The sequence below is a fragment of the Mesocricetus auratus genome, unplaced genomic scaffold (assembly GCF_017639785.1).
Source record: "Mesocricetus auratus isolate SY011 unplaced genomic scaffold, BCM_Maur_2.0 Super-Scaffold_100676, whole genome shotgun sequence".
NCBI classification, from domain to species: Eukaryota; Metazoa; Chordata; class Mammalia; order Rodentia; family Cricetidae; genus Mesocricetus; species Mesocricetus auratus.
In genome coordinates, this window is record NW_024429266.1 from 14313540 (window position 1) to 14327742 (window position 14203).

General features: G+C 43.6%; 2 protein-coding genes across 4 annotated transcripts in view; both read left to right on the forward strand.

Annotated features, from left to right (window-relative positions):
• Positions 1-45: 45 nt before the first annotated feature.
• On the forward strand, positions 46-2342 carry LOC101837887 (gametocyte-specific factor 1-like). Its single transcript, XM_040737228.1, is given in 3 exon segments — positions 46-1987; positions 1990-2045; positions 2047-2342. Coding segments are annotated over 3 exon segments (477 nt in total). The 5' UTR covers positions 46-1746; the 3' UTR covers positions 2227-2342.
• Positions 2343-10688: 8346 nt separating this feature from the next.
• The window catches only part of Smyd3 (SET and MYND domain containing 3), a 522482-nt gene continuing 518967 nt past the window's right edge, over positions 10689-14203 (forward strand). Inside the window, exon 1 of one of the 3 annotated variants that reach the window (XM_040738398.1) lies at positions 10689-10953. In XM_040738398.1, coding sequence (XP_040594332.1) covers positions 10790-10953 — 164 coding nt within the window. In that variant the 5' untranslated portion in view covers positions 10689-10789. The remainder of the gene's footprint in view (positions 10954-14203) is intronic. The other 2 variants (XM_040738397.1, XM_040738399.1) reach the window with 2 other exon arrangements.

Genomic DNA, 14203 nt, shown 5'->3' on the forward strand with positions numbered 1-14203 from the left:
CAGCACAGGAAACTTAAAAAAAAAATCTATTTACTGAAAGGTCAGTAGGTATAGGGTATTCCCAGTTGTGATTTCTTTACTTTTTTTAAATATGGAAGTTTTCACCATTGCCAATTGCTTGCATCTTTCTCCAGTTTCTGTACTGTTAAGCTTAGAAAATAAACTGATTTCACCAGTCATGGTGGTGCAAGTCCTGGGACTTGGAAGGTAAAAGACCCATCCGTTCAATGCCAGCTTCAACTGTATAGTGACTGTGAGCCACTTTAAGCTTATTTCACAAAGGGATTAGTTTATGTTTCAGTATGTTGAAATGGATTATCAGATACTATACAAGGTAATGTTTAAATTTAAGTATGTTTAAACTTAACAGTAAATTTTTTTACATAGTATTTTACAATTTTTTGCCTCTAAATGCATAAGAGAAATATTAAAGGGATCCCAAACTTGCTCACTTTAGTTCTATCATACGTAGTGAGTAATGTGTCTGTAAATGAAGTTTGAGGAGCGGAGTGCAATGGTGTGCCCCTGCAGTTGCAGCAGTGGCTGAGGCGGGAAAGTTGAGTGGACAGAAGTCGGAGACCAGCCTTGGTGGTGGTGGGGTCAGGGACAGTTATAACATTTAATATTTATCAAGAAAACTCAGGAGTCAGATAATCAGGGTAAAAATCTGAATGATCAGCAAAGTGACAGAGAAACCACCAGTGACTCTCTGACACTCTCTTATTCTCCCCCTCTCCCTCTCTGTCTCCCTCTCCCTCTCTGTCTCCTCTCTCTCCTCACTATTTCTCTGTCTCTCTCTCCTTCATTCCAAAAGGATCGAGACTGTCTCTAAGTCCCTCCCTACTACATCCTGTGTCTATCTGTCTTTAGTCCTCCAAAACCTCAGTGGTTAATTTTGCTCAGCTAGTAGCTAGTTCCTCCCTCTGATTCAAAGCAAACTTCATTGGAAGTCTCAGGAATGTCCAAATGTGATCATAATATCACACAACAGACAGGAAAGCAAGATCTCATCTTGGCAACTCCTGAGTTTAAATTCCCAGCATACATGTAAAGCTGTGCACAGTAGTAGGAGTACAAGAGGATGAGACATGGAGAGGAACTCGCTAGCTAGACAATTAACCAAGTTAGGAGCTCTAGATTCAGTTGAGAAGGTTCCAAAGATCCCTTCAATGCCCAGTCCCTTCAGATGTCTTAACTCTGTCTTCCTCCATGCATTCTGTACAGGGAATGATCTACAATAACTATCTATTTGATTTTGAATGACTGAGTTGATTGACGTCATAAGCAAAGAACACATAACAACCAGGCATTGGTGGTGCACGCCTTTAATCCCAGCACTTGAGAGACAGAGGCAGTCACATCATGTAGTTTGAGGATAGCCTGGTCTACAGAGTAAGTTCCAGGACAGTCAGGGCTACACAAAAAAACCTTCATAGACTATCTGCAGATTGTAGAATCCTGATAGGAAAACAAGCAAAAGGAACAGAATCAAACCAGGCACTTTCAACGCTCATCATAAATGATCAGGGAAGCCCCCTGCTGAAATAGTCCTAGTGGAGTTTTCGTGGTTGAGAGATTTCCATGCAGAGGGTTTTCTACATGGACTAGCTTTCTGGTCTCAGCTTCTCATTGCTGGCATTTTTAGATCATGATAAACAACAGTTACCTCTTTTGGAAAGTCTTTGCTCTCTAGCTGTTCCCAAGAGTGTGATGTTTTGAGCCCAGCCACAGCCTTCACAAGGACTAATGGAGTTAGAAGCCATAGAACTCTGTCCTTACGACCCAAACCACAGGATACCAGCCAGCAGGTTACAGTACTATCTGGCATCATGCAAAAAGAAAAATCCAAAGATAGCTAAAAAGATGGCTAACTGCAAATACGATGCTTGTCTTGTGGTCCCAATCAAAAGGCTCAAGGAACATGAGGCCCACTGTGTCAACAGAACTGTAGTTGATGATGAACCACTTAATCTTCTTAAGATGACTCAAGTTCTGAAGGAGATGAAAACTACTCCAATGCCGGCAATCAGATTACTGAGCCTGATGGTCTGGAATGTGGACCATATGCATCGTTTTCCTTCATTTGCTCTTGGGGCATTTGCTCCAGAAATGCTGGTTTGTGAGAGTGACTCAAGAGACCTACAAGAGGCTATGGCTGAAAAACATCCTGACAGCTACAAGTCCTGAGGGAGAGATCAGAAAAACGATGGAGACATTGTGAATTAATGACCAGCAAGCAAATAGAAGTTGAGATTTTCCTAAGGTTTAAAAACATCTAAGTAACAACTCTGTCATTTTAATACGTTTTTATCTAAATAAAGAATATTTTCCTTTGACAAAAAAAAAAAAAAGGAGTTCAGTGTTTTAATACCTTTGGCAGCTTTACGGAATCAGGGGCCAAGCCTGACCCAGGACAGGGAGTCTTGAGAACACTTAAGACACACATGCTGGGGTCAGGGATGCAGGGATGATTTTTTTCCCAACCACTTTCGCTTCTGTTATTCTGTTTGTTTTTGAGTTCAATCTTACTATGGTAGTCCTGGCTGGCCTAGAACCAAGCTGCCCTAAAACAGACTCACTTGCCTCATCCTTTCAAATGTTGGGATTAAAAGGGTGTATCACCAGAGTCCATGATTTATATTTCATCACTTTCATATAAATATTTCTAGTATCTATTTCTTTAATGTTTCTTCTACAAATTTTTTGATCAATTCTTGATCAACACCAGGCTTGCCTGAGCTTTCTGAACTCCACTATACCTTGTGATAATAACCTATGACATCACTAACCACTGGCAAATTACGTTTTCCCAAATCTTAGCACTAGTATTGATCAAGAATTGATGATGAGAGCCTGGTATTAGTGGCGCACTTCTTTAATCCCAGCACTCGGGAGGCACAGGCAGGTGGATCCCTGTAAGTTTGAGGCCAGCCTGGTCTACAGAGAGAGTTCCAAGACAGCCTCCAAAGCTACAGAGAAACCCTGTCTCAAAAAAAAAAAAAATTGATGATGAGGACTTGAAACTCCTGGTGGTGCATGCCTTTAATCCAGTACTTGTGAGGCAGAGGCAGGAGGAGCGCTGTGAGTTCTAGGCCAGTCTGGTCTATGTAGCAAGTCTACATAGCAACCATGAATTCTTGATCAACACCAGTGCTAAGCTGTGGGAACCATATTCTACCATGTCTTATTCAGTGTCCTATTGCCTATGACCATGGCAACTCTTATACTTTAATTTTTTTTGTTGTTGTTGTTTTTTTTTGTTTTCCGAGACAGGGTTTCTCTGTATTGTTTTGGAGGCTGTTCTGGAACTCGCTCTGTAGACCAAGATGGCTTCGAACTCACAGAGATCTACCTACCTCTGCCTCCCGAATGCTGGGATTAAAGGCGTGCGCCAACACCCGGCTTATGGCAACTCTTATAAAAGAAAGCATTTCAGTGGGGCTGACTTACAGTTTCAGAGGTTTAGTTCATTCTCATGGTAGGTAGCAGGGTGACATGCAGGCAGATATGGTACTGGAGAAGTAGCTGAGGGTTCTATATCCAGAATCACAGGCAGCAGAAAGAGAAAACCACTGGGCCTGGCTTGGGTTTCTGAAACTTCAAAGCCCAACTCCAATGGCACATTTCCTTCAATACAGCCACACCTCCTAATCCTTCTCAAGTAGTGCCATTCCATCATAACTAAGCATTCAGTTATATGAGTCTGTGGGGGCCATTCTTATTCAAACCATCATATACCATCAATTCTTTAAGATTTTATTTTTACCTTTGTATATATGTTTGTGTAAGTTTATGCCATGTGTGTGTAGCTTCCCTAGAGACCTGGAGTTGCCTAGCATGGGCATTGGGAACTGAATTCAGGTCCTCTAGAAAAGCAACAAGAATTGAACCTCTGTGCCATCTCTCTATCCTTTCAGTAATTCTTTGGTTTTTTTGTTTGTTTGTTTGTTTTTTGTTTTGTTTTTTGATGCATAGTCTTACTATGTAGTCCTGGTTGGCCTGGGACTTGCTACTTACACCAGGATGGCAAATATTAGTTGGGCGGTGATGAGCTTTAATCTCATCAAGATAGAGGCAGAGGCAGGTGGATCTCTGAGTTCGAGACCAGCCTGGTTTACTACAAGATCTAGAACATCCAGGGCCATACAGAGAAACCCTGTCTCCAAAACACCAACCAACCAATTGAACATTAGTAGTACAGGTTTATAGTTCAGGAAGTCAGGGATCACATATGCTCTGGAGTTTGAGAGCTGTCTGGGCAATATACAATGTAGTAAGACGTCCCCTGAAAAAAGGTTGTTGGGAACCATGAGTCTTTAGGCCAAAGCACAAGTACAGGCCTCAGTAAGTTTCCATTTACCGGGTCTCAGTAGGTTTCCATACCCCGAGCTGTTTCTCAGAATTCAGGTAACTGTCAAACTATGCACCAAAGATAATGTTTTCTGTCTTTAACACTGTTGACTTGTCCTGCGAGTCTGGACAAAAGGTTGGGAATGGTGACTTGCACTTAAAATTTTATACTTGAAAGGTTGTCACAGAAAGATTACCATAAATTTGAGACAATATTGGGCTTCATAGTGATTTCCTGCATATGAGACGATATTGGGCTTCATAGTGATTTCCTGCATATGAGACGATATTGGGCTTCATAGTGATTTCCTGCATATGAGACAATATTGGGCTTCATAGTGATTTCCTGCATATGAGACAATATTGGGCTTCATAGTGATTTCCTGCTTATCTAGGAACCCTGTCTTGAGAAACAAAAACAAAACAAAATAACCCCCAAACCAAAAACCCTACATTATTAGTTATCAGAATGGAGTCAGCTAAGCTGACTTTTAAGGATTGGGCAGATGGTTCAGTGGGTTAAAGCACTTGCCACAGAAACCTGACAACCCAAATTTACAGCCTCAGGATTCATGTAATAGTCATATTTGGTGGCACATGTCTGTAATCCCAGTAAGCCTATAATATGGGAGGTGGGGCCAGTTAGCCTGGAGCACACAGTAAAGCAGAAAATGAGACACTGCCCCCCAAACAAGGTACAAGACAAGGACTGACAACTGGGGTGCCTCCTGACCTCCATATGTATACCATGGCATCCATACACCTCCAACGGAAACACACACACACACACACAAAGGAAAAAAATGTTTGTCTATTTGGCTGTCCTGGAATTCCCTCTGAGAAAAGGTGTGTACCTGGGTCAAAGGAAAAATGTTTTACCTAGGAGAATGAAATAGCTGTTCACTCAATTATCTCCTAGATAGGGTCAGGGTGCTGAAAGGTCATTAAGACAACTGAAGGCTTGCATCATTCCAAAAGGAGACTCCTTCAGCTGTATTTAATGATACTTTTGTTTGTTTGGGAAATGTCCTTAGTTTGTACTAAGAAAATAAATGACGCAGCCAGGAGTGGTAGCTCATGCCTGTAATCTCTCAACAAAATAGGTGCTTTAGTTAGGGGTTACTATTGTACAATGAAACAACACAATAAACACAAGCTGGAAGGAAAGGATTTATTTGGCTTACATTTGCACATCATAGTCTGTCACTGAAGGAAGTCAGGACAGGAACTCAAACGGCAGGAACCTGGAGGCAGGAGCTGACACAGAGGCCATGGAGGAGTGCTGCTTACTGGTTTGTTTACCATGGCTTGCTCAGCCTGCTTATAGAACCTAGGACCACCAGCCCAGTGATGGCACCACCCACAATACCCTGGGCCCTCCCTAATCAATCACTAGTTAAAATATCCTACAGCAGATCTTATGGGGGCATTTTCTCATTTGAGGTTCCCTCCTTTCAGATCACTGTAGTGAAAAACCTCAATACACCCCCCCCCTTTTTGAGACTCAAAAGGTCGCCTCAGTGGAAAATTCCCCAAGGTCCCTTCCCCTAGACAGGGAACAAGGTCGAATTGAAAAGAACATCTGGTCCAGATTGTTGACGAAGGAAACTGGCAGGCTATAGAGATAAGTTTAATTCTGACCTTGTGGGTTCTCCAGGAAGGATGAGTTATGCCCGCATTCTAACAGTACCCCTTATTGCTTGCCCAGATCTGCACCTGCAGTAGCTCCACTTCTTACAATACCCCTATTACTTTGCTTGCCAAAAGTATGTATATGAAAAGAAAACTGTCCTAAAGCCCGGCGTGTTCAGTTAGCTAAGGCTGCTGAATAGCCCACAGACGCCTGTGTAAACAATAAACCTCTTGCGGTTTGCATCCAACTGTCTGGTTATTGAGCTAGGGACGTCACCGGGGTATTCAGCCTGAAGCCTGATAACCTCAGGTCTTTCAGTAGCTTGTGTCAAGTTGACTTAAAACTAGTTAGCACAGTAGGTAAGTCTAGGAATAGTCTGGCAAACTGGGTTCCTGCTTGGCTAGAACTACATTTATGCACCCCCTCCCCCCAAATGCTCTTAGCAGCTAGAGAGCCCTACCACCTCCATCACTGTACACACATACACCTTTCCAAACAAAGCAGCAGGTTGCTCAGATCTGTTCCTAGCAGCCTCTTAGTGTTGGTAGCCTTTGGAAGGCGGGCCCTCATGGAAGGAAGTTAAGTCTTTGGAAGTGTGCCCTTGAAGGGGATGTTGAGACTCTGGTCCATTCTCTTTTTCTCTTGTGCTTCCTGGCTACTATGAAGTGAGGACTACCTCTGACCTTTGCCTCCTAAGTGCTGGGATTACAATTCTGTGATGTCATGACAGCTTATTTGTGGAATTCTAAAGCTTCTAGACTAGAAAGTTTTTCCTTGGTCCTCTGCCAAAGAAAAAGATGGAGAATGGAAGCTAACATAGGGGAAGCTGACAGAGAAGTAAAGAGAGAGAGACTGAGCATGGCATGGGCTTTTGAAACCTCAGAGCCCACTCCCAGTGACATACCTCCTCTACTCCAACAAGGCCACACTTGAGACTCCTAACCAAACAGTTCTACTAACTGGGGCCCAAGTCTACCACAGGTTTGCATTTTTAAATCACTGTAAGAAGAGAGTAATTGGGACTAGAGAAATGGCTTAGTGGTTGAGAGCATTGGCTGCTCTTCCAGAGGGATCCAGGTTCAATTGCCAGCACTCACATGGCAGCTCTGTAACTCCAATTCCACAGGATCCAATGCCCTCCTCTTACCTCAGAAGTCCCTGCACACACATGAAGTTGTGCCTAAGTTGCAAAGCTTCCCAGAGACCACCAGGAAGACACACCCACTCAACTACAAAAGCAAGGTTTTAATTGTATTGATTGTTCATCCAACCATGACAGGGACCCTGTGTCTGGCTAGCTGTCACAGCAGCCCCCAGAGGGAGTGAAGTTCCCTGTCTACCGCTAGGTTTTAAAGACAAAAGTTAAGGATTACATCAGTAGGTACGGGTTGGTTTCTGATTGGTTGACACTTGGGAACAATTAGGAGAATTTCTCAAAGCCATATTTTAGCATGAAATACCTGTGTACCAATTATTTTCATTGGTCAGTGCTGAGAGGAACATTCTGTGGTTTCTATGACATTGTCTTGTTACTTGCCGGTGACCTATTGTTCATAGATACCAATAGTTCAGAACTATATCCTGGAGACTATAGGGGAGGTTTTGGTCTCCCCTGCAATTTCTTTTGTGACCACACAGTTTCCAGAAACCAAGTATCTAGGAGGCTGGGGTGGGGGTGGGAGTGTCTGGAGTTTCTTTGTGTTCTGTTTTGGCCCCAGGCTCCAGGGGGCCAGAGGATCTGGAGTTTCCTTGCATCAGAGGCCTATGAGTCTTTTCTGTAACCTGTCGTGGCTCCTAAAGCAGGGGGCTGAGTGAGGGTCTGGTCCCTTTATTTCTAATTTATTAGAAGCGAAGCCTTTGAGTTTAGTTTACCCCTTTCAATGGAACACACATATATGAGGCAAAACAGTCCCCCATAATAAAAGTAAATTAAATGTTTAAAAAATTTTAAAAAGAGGGGTGGGGAAGAAAAAAAATTTTAAAAGAGAAAAAGAAAGAGAATAATTACTGAAATCAGCATGTTCTTGAAGTGATATATATGTCTGATGACCTTGAAGCTACAAAGATGTGCCTTAAGATTATTAGAAAATGAAGAATTTTGGGTTTCATGTGTAGTAAATACATATCATATCACTGTAAAATCTAGAGAAAAGAATTCTAGCTTCCTGAGAAGGTATATCAAAAAGTTTTAAAAGAATTCAGTAATTCTTGGTTAACTGTTCACTCAGATTGCTGGCTGCTTCTTTATTAAACATTTATAGCTACTATTTCAATTCCCCTCTTGCTAATAGAATAGTGTATTAAACGTACAATTAGGGTTTATGGGGAATTGAGGCTTATCATTCCATGCTCCAATGATTTTCATCAGATCATTAAAAAGCAACTGAGTGAGAATGATGGAAAAGGGGCAAGAAAGCATCATTTTTGTGTTTCTTTAAGTTTAATGATTTTTCTGTGTGATGTATGGATGCGTTCATGATTCACGTGCATTTGAGTGTCTTTGTGTTTGTTTAAGGGTTAGAGGTCAATGTGGATATCTTCCTCAAATTTCCACATCTGACTGGGGGTGGTGGGACTGGGAATCCACCTGCCTCTGCCTCCCCAAAACTGGCAACATAGTGTGCCTGGTTCTTTTTAGTTGACTACTGGGGATCTGAGCTCAAGTCCTCATGCTTGTTTGGCAGGTACTTTATACTTGAGCTGTGTCCCACGCTCTCAACTGTTTAAATTTTTTTTGTTGTTTTTTGTTTTTTAGAGACAGGGTTTCTCTTTAGGTTTGGAGTCTGTTCAGCAACTCGCTCTGTAGACCAGGTTGGCCTTGAACTCACAGAGATCCGCCTGTTTCTGCCTCCCGAGTGATGGGATTAAAGGCATGTGCCACCAACGCCTGGCCTGGTTAATATTTTCTTGGGTCATCAAGATTACTCATCTGGTAAACCAAAAGCCTGAGATTGATACAGGGATTCCACAGTGGAAAGAAACAAATGACTCCCTAAAGTTGTCCTCTGACCTGACCTCATGCGCACATATCTAACATATGTACACAAAACAACAAAGAAAATAAAAATATAATTAAAAATTAACTTTAAAAGCCGGGTGTTGGTGGCCCATGCCTTTAATCCCAGCACTCGGGAGGCAGAGGGAGGCAGATCTCTGTGAGTTCGAGGCCAGCCTGGTCCACAAAGTGAGTTCCAGGACAGCCTCCAAAGCTACAGAGAAACCCTGTCTCGAAAAACCAAAAAAAAAAAAAAATTAACTTTAAAAGCTTTATTTCTAGGTGGTGGTGCACGCCTTTAATCCCAGCTCTAGGGAGGCAGATGCAGGCGGATCTCTGAGATTGAGGCCAGTCTTGTCTACAGAGCAAATTCCAGGATTGCCAAGGCTGCACAGAAAAGCCCTGTCTTGAAAAACCAAAAAGCAAACAAATAAACAATAATCCATTCCCAGTCCTCTGGGCAGGAAAATGGGTGTTTTTGTCTCTTCCATTGAGAAGAAGTCCCTCTGTGTTTAACATTCTTGGTTTTCCTATTATCTGTGGGCACAAGGACCATTGTGTCCCCAACAATCAAGTACCTAGAATTTTATTCTAAGTCCGGTTCTACTGTTTATTTCTCAATTTCTTCACTGTTTTGAGTGGAAGCGCCACCCGCGTTTGCTGATTTCATGCCCCTCCCTCGCTCATCCCAGCTCCCACCCCAAGTGTACTAGGTTCATCATACCTGCCCTTTGCAGCTGACATTTTCAAAGTTTCTCTTTAATGTCACCTGTATTAGGATTTCATCACTTTTTTTGTTGTTGTTGTTGTTTTGTGTTGTTTTTCTCGACAGGGTTTCTCTGTATTGCTTTGGAGTCTGTCCTGTCACTCGCTCTGTAGATCAGGCTGGTTTTGAACTCACAGAAATCCCCCTGCCTCTGCCTCCCGAGTGCTGGGATTAAAGGCGTGCATCACCAACGCCCGGTTTTAGCTTGCACTATTGTTGGGAGGTTTTACACCTATAATCCCGGTACCCAAGAAGTGGAGAATAAAGGATTTCTGAGTTCAAGACTTGATTGTAACATACTTTCAAACGGTTCAACAAACTTTATTCTAGCCGGACAGTGATGACACAAGCCTTTAATCCCAGCACTCGGGAGGCAGAGGCAGGCGGATCTCTGTGAGTTTGAGACTAACCTGGTCTACAAGAGCTAGTTCTAGGACAGGCTCCAAAGCTACACAGGGAAACCCTGTCTCGAAAAAACAAAAACAAAAAACAACAAACACATTCTGAAATGGTTTATCAGTAATACGGGCACACACAGGTGGCGTGATTCAAAACAGCCAAGAATTGTTCATCTAGGTGGTGAAATGCAGGTGATGTCCCCGGCCCTATCAAGTTTTCCCTATGCATTAAAATTGGCATAATAAGCAGGGCGTGGTGGAGTGTGCCTTAAATTCCGGAACTGAGTCGGCTGAGGCAGGCAGATCCCTTGAGTTCCAGATTCCTTGGTCAATATTGGGAGTTCCAGAACAGCATATGGTACACACATTGAGATTCTGTCTGGGAAAAAAAAGGGAAAAAATAAAAAGAGAGAAAGGAAAAGAAAAAGGAAAAGAAAAGGAAAGAAAAAAGAAATCGCGCAGTAAAATGAGGTAAGACACAACTCCAGCCCGGGTTGCAATAGGCACTCCTGCGCATGCTCACACGACCTGCGCGTTCGTCCCCGCCCCCTAGAGTACGCAAGCGCAGGACGCAGGCGCGCAGTCAGAAAACACGAGACTGAAGCTGAGGGTCGCTTTGCGGGTCTGAGGTACGGATCTGTGGAAGGATGGAGCCACTGAAGGTGGAAAAGTTCACGACCGCCGACCGGGGAAATGGGCTGCGTGCGGTCGTCCCACTGCGCCCCGGGGAGCTGCTCTTCCGCTGCGACCCTTTGGCGTACACCGTGTGCAAGGGGAGTCGTGGCGTCGTCTGCGATCGCTGTCTCCTGGGGTACGTACGGAGCCGAGCCCAGGGTGCATGGCTCTGCGGGTGACTGGGGACCTCTCGGGGTCGGCTCGTGGGGTGCCTGCAGCACCCCAGGCTGAAGCAGGATTTGGGGGAGCCAGTGGTGCAGATGAAGGAGAAGCGTTGGGTGGTAGGTAATTGGGCAGTAGGTAATTTTGCGGGGAACAAAACATCCATACCTTGTGCAACGAGCTTCATCGGTTGTGGAAATCAGAAGTGTCAGGGGTGGGCGGATGTGGGAAGGAGCAGGGGTGTGTACGTCAGGTTCAGAACTGAGGCCCCACCTTGCGGGGGGGGGGGAGGGAGAAGCCTGCTGTTTATGGTGCACTTTGGTGGTCTGGGTTTTGTGTTCCTTAGGTATAGGAAAATGAATGAGACATCCTTAAAGAGCCAATCAAATGAGAATTACAGTGTAACAAAAGAGCAGACTAGAGATGCAAACAGTACACTCTTAGCTGCGTAAGTTTCAGAGGGTTCACGGTGTGCTTCGCCATGTAGTGGCTCCGCAGACAAATGCAATCATCACCTGCCTGTAGATGCAACAGTTTATGTGACAGTGCCTTGGAGGTCTGGAAGCACAGTGTCAGTGTAAGGTGATTTACTGTTTATAGAACTGTACCACATACATGTGTATTTATAGGATTTGTATTCCGTCAACCCAAAGCAGGGTCCCATCATGCACTGGGGTCAGGACCCGGAGACAGGTAGGTTGATTTTGAATTGACCACTCCTCCAGACTTATCAGTCGGTGGTTGGGGTGGGTAGAGGTGGGGAAGTGGTCAAGCTTCACCATTCTTTGCACAATCTCTGTGTAGACTTGGCTGCCCTGGAACTCACCTGTCTCTATCTCTTCTAACTCCCGAGGGCGATGGCCATCACCGTCCAGCCTCCACAATATTCTTGTTTGGTTTATAGTAGAGGACTTTGTTTTGCGTTAATAGTAGATAATAATCTTTTTTTGTTGTTGTTGTTTTAAGAGACAGGGTTTCTCTGTATTGTTTGGAGGCTGTCGGACCAGCCCGGCCTCGAACTCACAGAGATCCACCTGCCTCTGCCTCCCGAGTGCTGGGATTAAAGGCGTGCGCCACCACCGCCTGTCTCAGATAATAATCTTATTTGTTATTTTGTGGAGTAATGATGGCAATGACACATACATACACACAATTTGTTGAGGAGAGGGAAGATTGAAGTTTGTGTAATTAAAGTAATTCATTCCTTTCAGGACTTGGCCTCACACGTCACACACCTCCTCTCACTGACTAATTAGAGAAAGCAGGACTCTTCATTCTGCTACACACTTTGGAGTATATTCAGAGTGTGGGTGTGCTGCACTCCATAGCAGAGGGCTTACTGCCTAAGTCTTTAATAGCCAAGTGGTAAAGACAATGTGTACCTCCTCATAGGCACTGTCTGACTGCTGTGTGTCTCAGTGGGTGGAACAGAACAATTCGATCAAAAACAGTGACAGACTAGTAATGGAATTATCAGAAATGATCTTTTAAAACTTTTAAAGTTTTATTTATTTTTATTTTATGTGCATTGCTGTTTTGCCTGTGTGTATATCTATGTGAGAGTGTCGTCTCCCTCGACTGGAGTCACAGACAGTTGTGAACTGCCATGTGGGTGCTGGGAATTGAACCTGGGTCCTCTGGAAGAGCTGTCAGTGCTCTTAACCACTGAGCCATCTCTCCAGCATTTTTAAAAATTTTGTGTATATCGGTGTTTTTCCTGCATGTATGTCTGTGTGAGGGTGTGGGATCCCGTGGAGCTTGAGTTACAGACAGTTGTGAGCTGCCATGTGGGAATTGAACCTGGGTCCTCTGGAAAAGCAGCCAGTGTTCTTAGCCTCTGAGATCTCTTCAGTCCAAGAGATTTTTTTAAATTAAGTTTATTGACGTTTTTATAATATGAAATATTGGCTTTCAATATGACATTTTTGTACACACATATCATTTTGTACACATATTTCAGAGTTTGTTTTGAGTCACAAGCTACAAGGAATTGTCCATTTTCCTGGAATAAAGTGCATGAGCCTTTTATGGGTAGCAGTGCCTCTTGGTTTATCATACTACATCATTGCTTTTATCACTTTTCTTTGGAGAACCATGGTCCTTCAATGACAGAAGGAATTTCTTGAAATGCTGTGTGTGTGTGTGTGGGTTTCTCAGCACTGCTTTAAGGCTGTGTGAAACCTGGACCTGAGGATTGGCAGAAACCGAGTCAGAACTGCACAGCAGTGGTTGTGGTGGAGTCTGGGCAAGGTTGCTTCTGTTGCACTGTAGTAAATGGACTCTGCAGCACTTTGCACAAGGGACCCTGTTGCTTCTCTTTGGGAAACTCATTATTGTTAGATTTGTTCTCTTTGTTGGATTTGCCTAGCTTAGGCCTGCTATGGAATATTACTTTAATTAGTCAAGGATGTGTTTGTTACATTTGTTTATGCTGCATAAAGATGTGTTGCTTTACCTGTCTAAGGCATCTGGTTGGTCTAATAAGAAACAGAGTGGTGTGGGGTGATGGTGATTCACACCTTTAATCCCGGCACTCTGGAGGCAGAGGCAGGTGGATCTCTGTGAGTTTGAGGCCAGTCTGATCTACAGAGTTAGTTCCAGGACAGCCAGAGTTGTTACACACCTGAATGGCCAATAGCTAGGTGGCCCTGGCAGGCAGAGAGAATAAGAGAATAAGAAGGAGAAGAGGAAGAGAATGAGGGAGGAGGAGAGGAAGATGCCCCAGCCACCGCCAGCTAACCAGACGTGGAGTAGGACATACAGAGTGAGAGAAAGGTAAAAAGCCCGGAGGCAAATGTGGATGAAGAGAAACAGGTTAAAATAACTCATAAGAGCTATTGGAATAAACATAGGATAATGCCAGGCATTCATAACTATTACGTGTCCTTGTTGTGACCTTGGAGCTGGTTGGTGGACCCAAAGAAAGCCTACTACACAGGCCACTGCTTGTATCTTAACTGACAGAAAAATTGAGAAAGTTTTGGTCTTCTTGATTCAAAGATAGGAGGCAGCCTGTACCTAGTGTTGTAAACAAATGCTGTGAGTCCAAACAGATGTACCCTTCCTTTGTGCTGGTTAATAGATACCTGCTTACTAATTCTTTATATAAAACAGTAGATTTGTGCTTACTTTGGGTTGCCACTCAATAGGTATACCATAATTCACTGGCATTTGCAGGCTCTAACACACTCATATCTGTGGTTATCTAATTGAGAATCACTGCA